We start from the raw sequence: 18162 nt of genomic DNA, 5'->3' as shown, positions 1-18162 counted from the left end.
ACGCGACTAACACTACGGCCGTCAGCGAGAGCGCCCACCTGCATACTGTTCGGCGAAGAGCCGCTGTTGGACGCGTCTCACGAAGCCGACGAGGTTGGGGTGCGCCTTGAGCAGCGTCTGCAGGCGGTGACTGGGGAGCGGCGAGCGCAGCAGCGGCGCCAGGTAGCCGAAAACACGCGCGTCCAGCGAGCTCGGCGCGGCGCCCAGGAACCAGTCGCGCTCGCCCAGCTGCTCCGACAACGACGCAAAACACGCACCGGCACATCCGCGCACCAGCCGGTCAGCCGGCGCAGCCGGCACACCTGCGCACCAGCCGGTGACGACAGCTGACTGACCAGCAGAGGCACAGCGCCGGGTCCAGTCGATCCCGCAGCAAGTTGGTGAACGCCAGCGGGTCGGCGCACTGGCGAGCCGACAGCTCAAAGTCTAGGTTGAAGTTCTGCGGAGGAGACGGGGAGCCGGTGCAGTGATGACCGTCGATGCATCCTCAGCATTTGAGAGGGGATGCGAGGGGCGTACGCAGCGATACACGGCCGTCGCTGGTCTGCTTGGTCTAGTGTCCTCCGGTGTCGTTCAAGTTCAGGCGTTTTCGCAACCGCATCAAAAGACCGCATCGAAACTCTGCGAAATGCCCGCCTGTTTTACCTTCTTTTTCATGTGGACCATTATGTATTCAAAGAGCAGAGCTTCACGTCGCCATCGTGCAGCACTGGGTAGTCACGGTTGGGAGACCTCAGAGGGTTGCTGGCCTCCGTCACCTGGACTCTGTGCGCATATCTTCAGGAATGTCTGATCATAAGCAGATGCATCACACGAGGTCAGCGTCAAAGGAAGAGAGGTCCAGAACACAGTGCATGTGTGGTTTTCATGGACGATTGCAGCCAGGTATGCAGTGTTTTATGGAATCTCTGGTGAATGGAGACAGCTCAGCAGCGTCTACATAAATAGTTAACATGGTATTCCTAAATGGTAATTACACCACAGACAATGATTGACAATGTACGCTTTTGACAATATGTTGTAATTAGCCCAGGCTAATGATGCTAAAAGGCACATCGCACTAACCAGTTATTGAGAGCTGTTCAATAATGCTGTTACCATAGCCTCCACGCACTTGGAGTCAATGGATGGGATACCCCAATCCCCAGCCCAAACCTTCAAATTCATTCCAGCCATGCTTCTGGATTTCTGAAGCAAACAGCATTTACTGAAAAAGAAGAAACCATGACATTCAGGGACCATAACATGAGGCATCGAACAAGCTTCAGTAGTATTAACCTTGTTTCTCGGAGAAAACCAGGAGAGTGGGGACACAGAACGGTTGATATTTCCGCCACATGCCTTTACTGAAACAAAAGGAGAAGTGAATGAAACAGCAAATGAAAAGAATGAAACCACAGTTGTCTTTTTGCGGGGCACCAACATTCAGGGGATTAAACAAAGAGCGGCTGCCATTCGTTACCACGATACAGTGCCATCTATGGGTGAGAATGCGCGAACATACGTGTACATGTAAACGAATTCAAACAAATAGGCATCACGCATCGCGGTTCACTCAAATATGCAAGCGAATTGAAGTAAACGGGCATCACACATCGTGCATCAATTATACATGCAGGCGATTTCAATTGAACAGGCATCGCACATCACGCGTCAGGCATCGCTTACACATGTAAACGATTGAAAGCTAGCACATATCACACACAAAGGCACATATCACGTTCGCATAATCGGCCATGATGAGCCCTGTATGTTTAAGATTTGGTCGCCGACTTTTTATACGAATAGATCCACTTATTTTCTTGTCTGGGTGGTCCTGTGCTCTGTGGATGACTTTAAGCTCTAAAGGGGCGCAGGGTCCATACATCCTCGGTTTCAGCCTGTGCGTATTTTGCCAAAAATCGGTTACCGAAAGGGTTATTCCCTGTTTGGTTTTTAGCGTGTTATGGAACGGTACGTATTCTACGTCGGGGAGTTCCACGACTTGTTCGTTTGAGATGTAATGAAAACCCGCGACACGCGGTGAATTTATTTTCGCTCGGAAAGTCGATGCGGTAGATTCATCCTCAATTCACAATGACCCTTCAGGTCACTTTCGGTTAAGCTTGGTCATGAAATTTACCAACATACTAGTTCGATCCAATAAAAAACACAAAGTTTTGCGGACCGCCATCAGCGAGCCGATATATGTCTTATTTCCGTTCATGCGTATGTAGGTTACTGTAGAACGTAGTGCTGAACCTTAATTTGAGTTAGCGCGAAAAGAATACTGGTCAACGGATCTTCTCGTGGTAAAACATAGATAATGGGGAACGTTAAAAGGAGTCTGAACTTTTTAAAGTTTTGAAACAATTCAATTTTGGATCGAGCCTCAGCAAAAAAAAACTGACTTTTGCGTAGCGCTGTTGGAAAACGTTTTTTTTTTCGTGTACCACATACGTAACAGAGCCTAGGGGGCTTACAGCCGGCGCTCCGATATGCACATTATTGGTTGCAATGTACCCGGCCCAGAGTAACGTGAGTGGCGTTTCATGTTGATATGATCATATTGGAGACGGGTGACCGGCCCCGGATAATAACAAGCGTCAGACATGTACTGTAATCCAGTGTCGTGAGGCTGGAACCCCGCAGCGTGATACGGTTGGCTTATTTTGAACATAAGGAATCTCATGCGTCTCACATACGGGCGCAGACAGGGGAGGGGGAAGCAGGCACAAGGAGCGCGTGACCCCTTCGTTCCCTCGGGCTCCAGAGGGTCCCTCGGCATTGACAATCAAAGGCGCGATTACAGGGCTCGAAGTGCTGAAGGGCTGGCCGGGGGTCTCCAGTCCGAAGGATCGGGGCCCTCTGATGTCAATCAGAGGGCCTCTGGCGGTGAAAGGGACCCCTATGGAAAAAGCCCCTCACTTCGGTCGAGATCACCAGCAATCGGCCCTTTGTCAGACTGAGGCCCATTCTCCAAGCATGGACAAGGTCTTGGCCCGCGAATGACATTGAGAAAACCTCGCAAGTCGCATTGGTCGGGGTTTCCTTGTCGAACAGGATGTCCTCTGACCACCAATTGGTGTCCATCACAGCCCACCACATGTCTTCGCCGTTGCTTCGGGCTCTCTGAGAACGACAGAAGATTGTTAGCAGCGAAAGCGTGCATAGTGAGTAAATAAGGCAGTTGAAGGGCTCCGATTCTCACAGGAGGCCTCAGTAACGAACGAGAGCCCTCTACCCCGCCTCGACCAATGGCTCGTTGAGTGGAACTGGGTCCCCTGTGCAAATTATTGGAGTCTCTGTACCCGTAAGTGATCCTTTTGCGTCAGTGAAAGCCACTGCGTCAATCCAGCTGCGGCTGCTCCGGCCAGAAGACAGCCTGCGTTGGGGAGGGAACCGGTACACTTCACATTCCCGGTGGGCCTCCGAATGCACCAAGGGGCCCAATCCCCATGTTGTGAGATGGCAGCTGGTGCATACCTCGGGCTGGGATGAAAAGGTTTTTAGTAGCCACTGACCGGGAAAGATAATACCCCCGCCCCCCTCCCCCCCCCCCCCTCCTCTGATGTGCTACCATCTGCTAGTGTAGGGTAGTGTGCTATGCAACAGTATATCTACCATTCTGGTATACTACCCACGCCCTCCCTCGTCCCGTATATCCGGGGGTCTCTTAAGTTTGTTAAATCCATTGATGTTCTCTAAGAGCGCAAACGCCGGCAGACCCGGATAAAGTCCGAAAAAGTTTTGAGGATTTTTAGCAGGAGCCTTTATCGTGCTATATGCTCGCATTCCAAACTTACTGAGACTCTTCTCTAAACCACTACATTAGTCTCCAACGCTTCTATTTTTCTCTCAGTGTCCTCCTCAAAACAATCCCTCTTTATAGTTCCACACAGCCCCAAGCTTCGTTGTGTTCTCTAAAATTTCACGAAAACTCCACATCTGTTTCCGCTGTGTAGTTTTCGATGTCACCTTCTTTCAGACACAACGTAAATGCACTTAAAAACATAATGCGCCGTGCGTCACGGCATTCGTTAGTAATCATGCTTCACAATCAGTTCACATGGAATGCTGCATAGACCGTGCCGGCAACAAAATACACTTAAATGACCAAACACAAGTTGCATCTCTGAGCAGACTACATACGGTCCACCACATTTTTCTGAACAGGAAACATGCCAACAAACGTGGCCTGGCGGAGGAGATCGCTATGCCATGCCAAAGCTCCCAGCATCGCACTTGAGAAAAATGGGCGGTTCCATAGCACAGCTGATGCTCTGTGACGGTTCTTGATGTGCAACAATGGAGCCAGTGCCGTCACAATGACTCGGCTGCAGAGCATCCACGCTATACCCAGCGATCTGTCCCTGTAGTCGCTTTTCCGAAAGAGGCGGCACCTGCTACATCTCGTCCCGCTGTGCCTGCGGGCTGCCGGAACCAGACTTTGAAACTTACAGGCACTAATAATTCTAAGATTTGTCAAGAACTGATTTGGCAGAATTTACGCAGCCTTTAATCGTGATACCTTGAAGGCGACGATGATGAGCCGAACACGGTGAAGCTACGTTGGAGCTGGTGATATAGTGCTGTTACTGAAAACACCGCGCCTGATCTGTAGGCACGACGACAGGGCCGGCCACGACGGAGCACGTGAACGGAGGAGCCCGTGCACCTGAAAAACATTCAAATGCATATGAAATTCTAAGAGTGAAAGCGGGAAGACCTAACAGGACGGCACGCTCGGCAGACAAAGCCACGGTAAACGTGAGTTTACTTTTAATTGAACTTGGGACATTCCTTCTACTGTCTACACCATAAATATTTTCACATCTTAATATGACTTCTAAGCGGATAGCTTAGCCCGCCCATGACTTACGATGTAAAAGGCTTTGATAACCCACAATTTTTGCCCACTTTGCTAACCGTGAGAATATTGGGGTAAAATAAAATGCTGCAGCTTGCGCCGTCGTGGCAAACACAAGATTCTCAACCATGGTCTGTCTAGTCCTCCAGCCAGGGCCGTTCACACCACATGAGACTACCTACCTTAGATTACCATTACACGTCACATGAGGCGAAATTCGTGCTGAGATAAAACGCTTTGGCACACCCACTTGGGACAATTAACGCGGAAAATGAGAGCAATAAATAAGTCAAACATAACCCTCCAAGACAATGACTTTTTACAACACGTGATCGGAGAAGCAGGACAGTTGCATCAGATGAACTGGCCTAAATTGACATGGCCTTTGCCTGAACTGACATGACTCTTCAAAATTCTGCTTTTATGGTATGACCCTAACGGAGAAGAAAACGCTCATTCGTTTCACCTAGTTACACAGCTCTACGGCCAATATTGATGGTATAATTGCTTTGATATTGGTTTGAAAACAGTGGTTTCAAGTGCTCTGAGGTCACCGAAGACTTCGATGCTTTCCAAGGTAACCTGCACCGCCTGTAACATCGTCACGCATGTCATATGCGTCACTCAATGCCTGGGTGAAGTTCCCGGGATAACCAATGTTTGAATTTTTATTAGCCCGTTAGATCCTTAGGTATCATAGGCACAACGTACTGCTGGCGCTGGAGCGTAACGGGCTGCGTATTTTGGAGATAAATTTCGAACAAACCACCTGGTATGAATGCACTTTTTTCCCATTGTGCTTTCAGGCCATGTGACATTTTTTTAGTAAACTGTCTTCGTCTGAAACGAAAATGAATGGAATCTTCCTTGTACTCATTATGCTAGTGACAGCGCTGAAAATTCGATTGTAGGTTGAGGCCACCGTGACGCATGCTCTGACGTCAGAGATATGATAAGGACGTTCTGAGCCAAAGTTAGATACCGGAAGATGCGGGACAGGATGGGACAAACGAAACAGCGGAAAGAATGGTAGTGCACGACAGATGGTAGGGCAGGACAGCAGAGGATCTGGGCGGGGGGCGGAATTCCAGGGATTGAGTACAGAGGGCAGAAAGCGGAGTACAGAGGACATGACGGCCAGAATGAAAAACAGAAAACAGGTAAACACAAAACCCGCCCTGTCCTGGCCAGCGCATGCTTATCTGTTCTGTTCAAGACAGGACAGGACAGGACTTGATAGAACAAACCGGCCATGACAGTCTCGGCCTTATGGGTGTTTTTCACCATCGCCCAACGACGGGGTCTCAGAGCCTCCCCGAAAGATGACGGAAACTAGCAAACTATGGCCACGGCAAACATGACATCGAAAAGCTCCAGGCAAGCTGCCTTAGATGGGTGTGATTGAATACGGGTAAACGCTATATTGGACAGGTCAATCAGGTCACATGGATCTAATTAGAATGCCTAGCTGCCTCCTCTTATGTAAAGAGCTAAGATTCCTAAGACATTGCAGAGGATGGCGTCCTACGTGTTCGGAAAGATTTACCAGAGGAGTAAAAATAGCGAACATCGAGAGATGTGACTTGTGATGTCGTTTTCGTCAATTGCCTCTATAGCGCACTCAGATGCTGAGGCTATGCGGCGTCGCCTGCCTCTCATCCTGGCAGGAAGAGTGCGCAGCGCGAATAATTCAGCCCCGTACCTCTGGTTTTCTAGATGCGCAGCCCTACACAATCTGTACCCGCCGTACGATATGGCAGGCCGGAATGTCTTATACGAACACTTTCAAGGAGCAGATCTGTCCACAAAGTTCATAGTTAGACCTGGCTTGACCTTGGGTGAACATACGTGGCAAAAGAAACCAGAACGATATCAATGCGCAACAGTGATATTGATACGCGACTCAAGGGTCAAAGGTCATTGCATTTGTCACTAGCTCGACATCCGCACCAGGACATAAACGCTACCATCTGGTTTGTTGGCTATTCATCCCTTCAAAAATTACTGTTTGCATGGGTCGCCGAAGGGACTTACAATTTAGTCTGGGAGGATAATCTGACCAGAAACCTTTCGTCTGTGTTAACATAGGCAAAATCGGCTTTACGTCTGTATGCTAGCCGGAAGTCCGAGCTTAAAGATTTCAAATCGAGGTGCAATTAGGTGAAGTGCGTTTTTAGACAGATGGTCGCAGTGGTGCAGTTGCTGTGCAGGGGATAGCTGGAGAGCGTCAGGGTTTGTGCAGAGATCGTGGCCGGATGAATATGTGAAAAGATGGACCACTACCTTGAGAAGTTTTGGGCATTTTTTGCAACCTTTGCTCCGACCCAAGATCACCATCTTCTGGAAAGGATTAACTATCGGTGAAGCTAATCTGCAAACTAAATTTTTGTACGTTGGGTCATTTTTGGTGATCTTTCAACTGACCCAAGGACATAACCTTCTTGCTACTTATCGGCCATGGCCATCGATTGGTACAGGTTTCGTGCTGATCGGTCACATAACGGAACATGGGCGTGTCTACAGCCAATATTGGAGGTATCGGACGTCTATGGTGACGTTTGACCTAACCAAACGTCACCATGTTTTGAAAAGGAGAGGATTCCAACAATGACGCACCAATAAGCGAAAGTTTTGTAGTGATATGTCCCATATGTTTGGAGGTGGGAATGTCTCCAGGTCGATTTTTCCACTTTTTGGAATTTTGGTGACCTTTGACCTATCCCGAGAAGGACAAGCGATCGACCAAGTGGCATCAAATTGTGACGGTTTCGTATTGATCGGTGCCAAAGGTTTGGAGAATGACATTGTGAACAGGTTTTTGCGGCTGTTTAATCTCTCTCTCTCTCTTTCTTGGGGACTTACGCAAACAAATTTATTGCACTGACTGCAAACAGGAATAAGCAAAGCTCTCCCATATATATCCCATATCCCTCTCTAGAACCCATCCATCTGCCTGACTCTGTCTGGCATACGGATAGGTTCTGGACTGCCTAACTATTTGGCGCTGCCTGCCTGACTCTATCTGACTGATTTTCTGGCTCTGGTTATCTGACTCTGTCCGACTGCCTGCCTGACTCTGTCTGTCCTGACTGTACCCGTCTGACTGCCTAGCTGCCTGGCCATGCCTGACCCTGTCTGCCTGCATGACTTTGCCCTCCTGCCTGACTCTGTTTGACTCTGCCTGACTGTCTGGCTCTGCCCGACTGCCTGTGTCTGCCTAACTGCCTGACCCTGCCTTCCTTGACTTTCTGGCTCTGCCTGCCTGACTGCCTGACTCGGCTTGCTTGACTGTATGGCTCTGCCTGTCTGGCTGCCTGTCTGACTGTCTGACAACCTGGCTCGGACTGCCCGCCTGTCTTCTTGGCTTGACTGGCTGGCTCTGCTTGCCTGGCTGTCTGACTCTGCCTGCCTTACTGCCTGACTCTGCTTGCTTCACTCCTGGCTCTATCTGGCTGACTATCCGGCTCTGGCTGTCTGATTCCTCCTGACTGCCTGCCTAACGCTCCCTGCCTGGCTGCCTGGCTGCTTCTGACTGTCTGACCCTGCCTGTCTGACTGCCTGGCCGCCTGGTTGGAACGCGTCCATTCCTTTTCGAACATCCAACAGTATGTATCAGAAAAAGACCTGGCTGCTTACTAAGATAAGGAGCCTTACTCAGTGGTTCCATCAAACGGCCTTGCTCTATAAACTGTGCACAATTGATAAAGGCTGGCGTAAGACTGCGTAGGAATTTTTTGTTTTCTGAGAGGTCCTAAATAGTGATCTCACTGACTGACATGTCAGATGTTGAGTGTGTAAAGGAATAACGGTATTGTGAATGTTAAGTGTTTTCTTGCCAAAATCTAATTTTGCACCAAAGCAGCTGAGAAAATCAGTTCCCAAAATACAGTGTTTTTTTTTACAATTCGCTTAGTACAGTTTTTACAGTTTTGGTACAGGTTTCTACAATTTTGTATACAATTTGGAGCTTGAATGTTGTTTAAAACTTTGAGATTACTATCGGAAAAATAGTAATTCCAAGAGTTTTCAGTCTATACCCAGAAACAGATCTAAGGGAGGTAAAGTCACTTTTTGAAAACGCATAAACATTTTTGCGCGTGATTTTGTCAAAAGCTTCACGGGAAATAAGGGAGGTGTCGGCACCTGTATCTAAAACAGAGTACATTTCGCGATTGCCAAGGTATATCCAGCACATCGGAGTGTCCGGTTTGATAAGGACTTCCTCAATATTGCGAGTGGAGCCATCTTGACATTTTTGAGCGCTGGGGGCTGTTTCGAACGCGACAATCACGTTGAGTGTGGCCTATGCTTGAGCAAATAGCGCCAATGGGACAATTATTTGTTTATTGACAGCGTGAACACGCTTGATATTGCCTGCTTCGTTGCAAGTTTGGAGGGTTACGCGGAGACTGAAATGAACGTGAACTGAAACTTTGGAGATTCCGTTGTTGGAAGTTATCATTTCCCGGCCGTTCTGACGGCTGAAACTGACGTGCTTGTGCGAAATTTTGTGTTTGTCTCTGCGACTGTCCATTTTGAGGCACATATCCTTGATTATACGGATGGCCTTGATATTTTGGCAGGTATGGCTACCAAATTTGTTTGGAGGTTGACATCTGTTTTGAGACTTTATCCAATTTTAAGCTTAGCTGTTTCAGCGACTCCTCCCATTTTTCAACTTTTTTCAGCATCGGTTACGTTACGGACAGTGCCAATATCCATTGGCTCTGCGGTGGGGCCTATTCTTTCTCTACACGTTTCATATGTGCGGTGCGATACTGATCCGCACACGTAAAATTAACGGCTTGCTGAAGCGTTTAAAATTATTTACGGAGGATTCCGCGGGCTAGCCTATCGTCAATCATTCCTTTCTGGGACACTTCCACCAGAAAATGTTGAACCTCTGGACGAGACACATCATCAAAAGCCTCGGATGCTCTCGGTTGAAGCGTCTTTGAAACGTTTTGCATAACTTCTCCAGAATACTATTTAACCTTCTTAACTAACCTGTTTAACCTTTAACCTAACTTCACTTTCGCGCAATACGGATCCTGTAGCTCACTGTATCGCTCATTCAGTCCCTTACGGAGATCTCCCCAGCCAATTTGGGGATTTTCATTCATGAGTCTACAGGACAATTTTCCTGAGGCGTTATGAAGCATTAGCGGTTTTGATACATTAGGCGTTATGATTAGCATTGGGGCTTCAGATACTGACCCAGTCATTATTCCACGCTTTTTGTCCAAGCTTGGTAAGTTTTAGCCATGCTATACGCTAGGGTTGTCACTTGAAAAGCGGTTGGGGTTCAACTGGAAACGTTGAACAGATGTGCCTGCAAGACCTGATTTTTCCACGAATTTCGGCGGCCACATGAATTTCCTTCCTCGATGTGAAAAGTTAAAGAAAGTTTTTCATAGGCTTTAAATTGTTTCCATTCGTAGGAATTACTTCTCATTTCGAGTCAATATGAAATTTGGAGGGGGGGGGGGGATTATCAGAAAAAGTGAACCCGATGCCATACAATGGGCTATTGAAACTGGCCCTAGGCCAACAGCAGAGACTGTACGCACCAGCACCCACCATTCAGCCATGCAAGAACTGTGACAAGCGTGACTCAAGTTCAAATACTGATTGGCTATTGCCCTGTCTTCCAGCTCTTTTGCTTTCATGTCACCCTCTACTTCTCTTCATGAGCTTCACACAAGGGGCGCTGAGAATGGATTTTTCATCAATCCCATATGATATTCTATTACTCCATTACGCTCCTCAGAGCCCATCGGCTTGGAAAGCATAAAAATGGCAATCTAATGTGTCACATAAAGATGCATTCCCTGTGAAAGTGTTCTGTTTTATGGCTGGCAATATGGCCAATGACGAGGTGCAAAATTCAAAGTTTTTGGGTCGCCCCAAGTTTGTTAAGTCGAAAGGTTGCGACAAAATTATAACGTCATGCTAACCTTGCACAGCCCGCAGCAAAACTGAACTGTCCTGGGGTTTACGATATATCACCCTGGCGAAATATCGTAGATTGACCACATGCTGAAATGATTTATTATCTCGAACAGACTTTGAGAAGTTTTTGCGGTCCGAGGAGATCCCTGCAGACACATTTCGTAGTCCCAGTCGTGATCTTAGACATGATTGAGATCATCACAAACGATCTCCTGGGTATGCTCGGCCTTTTGGAGAACATCTTTTCGAAAAGACCAAGATGCATCTCCAACTGTATGCCTTTTATCCATGGGCCGGTTTCCATAATCTCCTGGAATTAACCGTGACTCTCATCTGATGTACTTAAATATGCCTTTAGCATGCCTCCTCCTCAAACTTAGGTAAGACTTGGGTTTCATGATATTTTAGGCGCTGCATTACGAGATAGCAATTATACGTCACAAAAAATGTTCGGTTTCCACTGTCGAAAATATTGTAATCTTTCTCCGTAGGATGAGCTCACGGCGGGCACGTGACTTAAGGTCAAGAGATCACAAAGTGATTACTTTCCAAATCACGAATCAAAATATGGGTAATAAGCTATGTCATGACACCACGCTCGTCCAGCAGTGTAGCGAGACATTGCAGCGCAGACCCCCCGCTGTGATGCACATTTGGACAGGAATAGACTAGTTGTCAGAGTAAGGCTTTTATTGGTGCAATGGCCCAAGCCCGAAAAAACAAGACCCAACGACACCTAATGCAACATTATTGTATCAGCATATATTAGCAAGCCGTCACTACCCAGACAAGCTTAGAGCCGGCGGAGTGAGAAGAGCGCCGGCATTTCATCGTCGTTGACCAAGGCGCCACCTGCCGTCGTGATCAGCGCGTCCTCTGCCGGCGCAGGTACGCCATCCTGAACGAGTGCTGGCGTCTGATAGCCGACGGCGTGTTAGATGTACAAGACATGGACACGGTGATGAAGGGTGGCCTGGGGCCGCGCTACGCCTTCATGGGACCACTGGAGACGGCCCACCTCAACGCTGAAGGTGACGGACGCCCTGGACGAGCTGCACTGAGCCCGCACTGAGCCCGTGATCTGATGCACGTCCATATGCGGTGCCAGTGTTCCTAATGTCTGCGACCTCAGCGTGATCTGATGCACGCCCACTTGTAGTACCAGTGTCCATTTTTTCGGCGCCCTCAGCGTGATCTGGGGCACGTCCACATGTGGTATCAATGTTCCTAATGTATGCGACCTCTGCGTGATCTGATGCACGTCCACATATGGTACCAGTGCCTCTAATGTCTGCGACCTCTGCGTGATCTGATGCGCGTCCACATGTTGCACCAGTGCCCCTAATGTTTGCGACCTCAGCGTGATCTGATGCACGATTAGCTTCGCCGCTCTTATGGCAAACCGCTGCGACCGCTACGCCAAAGGGATCTTCTCAGTGTCGCAGGCGTTCGGGCCGGCGCTGATGATGGACGGGAAGCTGGCGGAGGAGGTGCACACCCAGGTGGCCCAAATTGTACCGCTGGAGAAGCTGCAGGTCTGTAGCGCACGCTGCTGGTGCGGGTACTGGTGCAGGCAGTGGTGGTGGTGTAACTGGAGAAGCTGCAGGTCTGTAGCGTGCGCTTCTGGAGCGGGTACTGGTGCAGGCGGTGGTGGTGGTGCAGCTGGAGAGGCTGTAGGTCTGTAGCGTGCGCTACTGGAGCGGGTACTGGTGCAGGCAGTGGTGGTCGTGCAACTGGAAAGGCTGCAGGTCTAGCGTGCGCTGCTGGAGTGAATGATATAGGGCAGCGGTCACAATATATCGCACTGGATGCAGCTCTGTGCCCGCACTGGAGATGACCGTTTTGGGGCTGGTTTTTGAGGTCCGATGTCTATGCTTTCGGGACGGATATGACATGGTTACGGACTTCATGTGTTGACCCGGGTCTCCGTGGACGCGGACCACGTTGACCCGTGTTCCTTGACGCTGTTTCAGGAGCGCCGAGCCTGGAGAGATGCCCGCCTGGCAGCCCTGGCCAGGCTGAAGAAGGACATGGACAGTGGCAAGTAAACGACCGCTCTCCCTCTGAGTCCCGCACGACCGACCCCACGACCGCTCTCCCTCTGGGTCCCGCACGTGCCTCTGTCGACCGAGCTCGACTCGCCGCCAACAGTGGACACCAACGCTGACCTGCTAGCTCTGCTCATCAGTCTGAAACAGACTGTATTACTTGAGACCCATCGTGCTCCAGACATGTGTGCACTCATTTGCTGGTTTCAACTGCTCTCATTCGTGACCAGCTGCTCGTGTGTGAGCCGGGCCAAGGTCGGCCAGGTCAGTCACCGCTGAGCAGCCTCGCGTATATGTCGGGCATGTATGCCACCTCGGGACAAACCCCAACTGATGGGCTGAATACGATATGGGATTCGAGCGAACCCAGTGATGGACCAAGCACAGCTGTGTCGGATGTCCTGTGATGCCCTTTCGGCGAACGCTATGCACAATACATGCAAGTGATTATATGTGCTTTGTTTACAGAACCCGGGATAGGTAGACTCAACAGGCCGACTTCCCCTGTTTTGGAGTTTTCTGGCCTTTTTGTCGATGCTTTTACAAACATGTCTTGATCAGTTTTGATCTTGATCAGATCAGTTGGCCACCCACAGCCCTGGCCACCCACAGCCCTGGTCACCCACAGCCCTGGTCACACACAGTCCTGGTCACCCACAGCCCTGGTCATCCTCAGCCCTGGCCACCCACAGCCCTGGCCACCCACAGCCGTGGTTACCCAAAGCCCTGGTCACCCACAGCCCTGGCCACCCACAGCCCCGGCCACCCGCAGGGGAGTTGGTGAACAGCGGCCAGGCGGGGCGCCGCGGAGCCAGCAGAGTATCCAGAAGGCGCCGCTGCGGTCTGGCAGCATGTCGACGTCCCCAGGTCCCTCTCGGCAGTGGGGCTTGGTCCGGACCGTTGGTGGTGGCGCGGCTCACAAGTGCCGCCGACGCCAGCAGGAGTCGACACCGGCACCGCGCGGCGTCACCGGTCCGTCCCACGCCGCGCTGGAGCCGCCGCTGGCCCGCACAGGCCCAGGGCCGTCCCTCTGGTCCACGGCTCCCTCCCCAGCCTCCTCCGACCGGGAGCTGGCCGCCGGAGGTCAGCGATCTCACTACGCCGAGGTCGGACGACGGCAGGGCCGGCCAGGGACGGCTGGGCACATGACGGCAACGTGGACCTGCCAGCTGCCACTCTGCCTTCAGACTGACCCTGCAGTGACCTCGGGCGAGCCGGGTCAGCCAGCCACCGGACAACACTGGCTCATCGTTCGCCCATCGCCGGAAGGCAGGGGCCGCGCCGAGCAGGTGTCCACGCCGTCGGCCCAAGCTCCGGACCTCCCCTGCTCCGCGGAGTTCCGCCCAGCACCGCTCCCCGAGCTGACCACGGCGGTCGTTTGATCTGGCGCTGCTGAAACGCTCCCATGACACCTGGCCGTAACAAGGTTCCAGTAATGGGCGGCAGGCGCGACGCGATCACCAGGAACACTGCGCCGCGCCGAATTAGCCGGATCGTGGCAGAGGCCACGGCGGCGACAGCAGCGTTTCGGGCCGTTGGCTCAATGCGGCGGCCGTAATTTCATGCCCTCTAATATCTAGAGACGGCATGACCTTCCACAATAAATGCATGTGAAATTCGATTGTGTACAGATGAGCAACAGCGCACTACAGAGCTGTCATTAGCATTGGGTATTACGATTCCCCTGATGTTCAGTGCTTTGCAGGTGGCTTACATGGAACGAAAGCATGGCTTGTGAGCCATTCGCACCAGCCACAACATGGTCATAACTTTACGTTTATATTATGCATCCCTTATTGCAAATGACAGCTTCTTGTATCGTGTGGAACCACCAGTCCGAGAAATGATACGCTTAGCCAAAAAGACAAGATAATTTTTGTTCGAAATGATCGGCCGAGTTGGTAGACCTGGTTGGAACACATAGCTAAAAAACACCCTCTGAATATCTCAGTTCTATTCGGGTGATGTTTGCCTACACCTGAAACTGACAGGATGGTTCGCCTTGCGTATTTATTCCTGAGAAGCGACGGAGTTATGAAACGTAGAGCTATCTCCTCTCCTCAGTATTTTGTGGGAAAAAACGATGGCTACCGGCAGTGAAAAACCCAACGGGAACTGTTCCAACCCAACGCAGCAGCACTCGATGCTGCGGAACAGGTGTTGTCAGGATTACACTCCATCACACATTCAACATTCAGGACAGGAACAGGATCACATTCCAAATATGTTGACCTTAGGGGCCTTAGTAATACGAGCACGTTACCGATCTCTGTTCATGCGGCACTTTCATACGATACTTCAGGCTCACTATACTCACTATTCACTGCCTGTGGCTTTATTCGGCGGGTACCGGAAAGCAATTAAAAATTTACCGGATCGATGGATTAACTTCAACTTTTATTAACTTGAGTGGCTTAACGGACTTATCTTGACTTTGTTGACTTCCTTGGTTAACAGGTTAACAAACTTAAATTTTGAGTAAAGTTTGCCCACATATGGTCATCAGCAAATGAGCAGGCTCGAAGCTGGCTAACTTTAGTAACACTCTGCAACAACGGTTGTCGTTCGGATGTGTTATTAGGCGATTTTGCAGCGTTTTCTGAACAAAGCCACGCCATCTATTTACATAGATAGTCTCGCATGGAACGCGCCGCGTGATGCACCTATGCACTCCAGCTCGTAGGTGCGCTTAACTCAGTGACGCATTTGATAGCTGTGCTTCAAACTGGAGGTCCGTTCAAGTAAGAAAGGTATGTCCCCTACCAGCAATCCTTTCTACAAATAAGCGAATGACTTCTCCGAGGGTCTCCATCGTCAGGGTCCTGCGCACCAGTACAGCTGATAGTGAACGTGTGGCGAGGCGGTTGTGGCGATGCTGCGCGCTCGCGTCAACCGCCCTGGCTTGTTTTGCTTTATATCTGTTCGTTTGGCTCCAGAACAGCAGAGATGAAACATAACGGTGATCGTGAAGACATCATATTTTTACTAGTTCGGCGTGAGAGCAAGCGACCAGGGTATGTCGTTGGCGTCACACATAAGTTGTGCGACATGCTTGAAAAAACTTCGCAGCGGGTTTTGCAGGCAAGAAAATACGCATGTCATTTTCAGTAGTGTGGGGAACCCGCGGAACGCGATTCAAATTGCTTCTTCTGCACGAAAAACGTGACGGGGTTCACGTCCAAAAACAAAGGAAGCATAGCGTATCCAGATGTCACATCTGCGATGGGGCCCGTGATCATCCCGGGCACCTGTCTGTTCAACCCCACCAGCGCGCAAAGCTAATCGGTCTTAACACCATGGTGACGAATGTGAACATGAGACAGAGGAGACAGCTACTGCTACAGATGCAGAACACGAAGGGCAACCGGCTGGAGCCAAGGAGCCACACTTGCTGATTCAAAGGGATTTTAATGACCGCTCAAGCAACCTTAATCTGCTGAAATGCCAATCCAAGTTCCTTCGGTTCTCGGCTGCTGGAGTAGAACCTGCTGCACCAAACACCAATGTGACGTCGTCCAGAAGGCAACAGAAAGACCTGGAAGCATTCCTTAATGCAGAGGGCTCCATTTCCTGCCGCAGTTGTGCTGCATCCTAGAACTGGCGATCTTAACACTCGCTCGGATTGAGGGGGGCCAAATTGACCCCCATCCGAAATTTTTCCCGCAATGATTTCCGAACGGCGTGGCTCTCCACCCTCTACATTGTGTCGTGGGTATTTCTTGTTTGAGTGCAGGGCACCACGCCCTTGCCGGGACCATACCTGTTAACCTGCTCGGGCACACTCGATCATTCCTGTACCCTCCATATTGTGTCTTGGGCACTTTTTATTTGGGTGGGTGGCCCCATGTTCTCGCCGGGCCCTATCTATAAAGCTGCTGGGGCCAGTGGTGAATCCAGAGGAGGGGGAATGGGGGCACCGAACTAGGCCGCTATCGTGCCCCGTAAGGATCCACAGCCTCCGGAGGAGCTCATGGCCGACCGAACGAGCGCAGCTTTCTCAGACAAAACATGACAAGATTGGACGTCTCTGGGCCTCAAGACGGCCAAGAACAGACGCGAGTGAAAGTGAAGAGCCTGTGAGCAGACAACGTTAATTTTGTACTGATTGAGATGGTGATGGTTGGAGGACAGTTTGAAGCTCATTACACTGTCAAGAGGCGTTACTCTGCTGCCGGGGCCCTACATATCCACTTGCCTGGTCAATTAGATGGCCAAGGAGTCCTCCACGCTGCCCTTGATCTTGCGTTTTTTCGTAGGCCCCTACGATGCTGTTGGTACAATATCTGCTAACATGCCTGGGAACTCTTGATCAAGAAGGGGTCTCCAGGGATTCCTTCCATTCTCCTGAAGGGCTCTATACGCTTTTGCCGGGGTCCCGCATGCCGGGCACACTCAGTTGTTCAGGTGCCTTTCACGTTGGTCTCGGTTTCTTTCCACTTGACCGGAGAGCCTTGTGCTGTTGTTGGGGTCCATATAAGGTAAGTTACGGAGCCACTCGATGCTCAGGGGCCTTCTACATTGATCTAGGGCTCTTTCCCTTTGATCTCGTTTGCGGAGGACCCTTCACTTCTATCGGGACCCTTTCTGTTAACCTACTTGGCCACTGTTGATCGTACGGGGCATTATCACGCCCACTGGTCGTAGATAATTCTCCCTAGCTCAGAGGGCGCTGTGGCCGAGGCCCTGCATGCCAGTCTACCGGGGCAGTCCCAGTCGTTCAGGGGCACACCACGCCGGTCTTGGGCCATTCTCGCTCGCTCTGGGGACTCTATACTTGTTGACGGGAATCTCTAAGCTGGCATGCCGCGGCACCCATGGCCTTGATTGCTCACGTTTCGTCGCTGTTGGTCTTGGTGCCGTAGCCTTAGAGCAGCGGCCGGATATGTGCCAATGAATTTTTAGGCACAGTTGTCGAACATGTTTTCACGTGCCGCCAACGTCGTATGCGCCATCTCTGTTGGCTAGTGAAATTTTGACACCTTTTATGCTTGTGCATCACGCTCTCAATAAATGTTAAATGATAATACATGATTTACTCCTGCATAACAAGCAAGGCAAAACTATGCAGTAATCATCAGCCATCAGCTGATCATATCGACCAGCGGGCTACCTGCAAATGAGCTAGCAATCAAGCTCGTGCTTGATTTTGAGGGTGTTTAGCAGCTAGCTTTAGTTTATGTTGCCACGTCTTTTTCCGAGGGACCTATCCTCAAAATAACAGGATTCAACACGGTCTGAAGAAAGCGAATAAGCTCCATGTATGTGCACACGTAGCGCGCCTAGTTTTCTAGGGCTGCGCACAATTAGATGGGT

General features: G+C 50.3%; 1 protein-coding gene across 1 annotated transcript; it reads right to left on the bottom strand.

The window, feature by feature from the left end:
• Positions 1–21: 21 nt before the first annotated feature.
• LOC119103196 (metaxin-1 homolog) lies at positions 22–657 on the bottom strand. Its single transcript, XM_037226641.1, has 3 exons — positions 646–657; positions 332–439; positions 22–228 (listed from the first exon to the last, which is right to left on the bottom strand). The coding sequence occupies exons 1-3, from the start codon at positions 655–657 to the stop codon at positions 22–24; spliced, it is 327 nt and encodes a 108-aa protein (XP_037082536.1).
• Between the last annotated feature and the right edge of the window lie 17505 nt (positions 658–18162).

This window comes from Pollicipes pollicipes, unplaced genomic scaffold (genome assembly GCF_011947565.3).
Source record: "Pollicipes pollicipes isolate AB1234 unplaced genomic scaffold, Ppol_2.1 Scaffold_5724;HRSCAF=6776_pilon_pilon_pilon, whole genome shotgun sequence".
NCBI classification, from domain to species: Eukaryota; Metazoa; Arthropoda; class Thecostraca; order Pollicipedomorpha; family Pollicipedidae; genus Pollicipes; species Pollicipes pollicipes.
The sequence above is the reverse complement of the archived record's forward strand: the minus strand, read 5'-3'. Positions and strand labels throughout refer to the sequence as shown.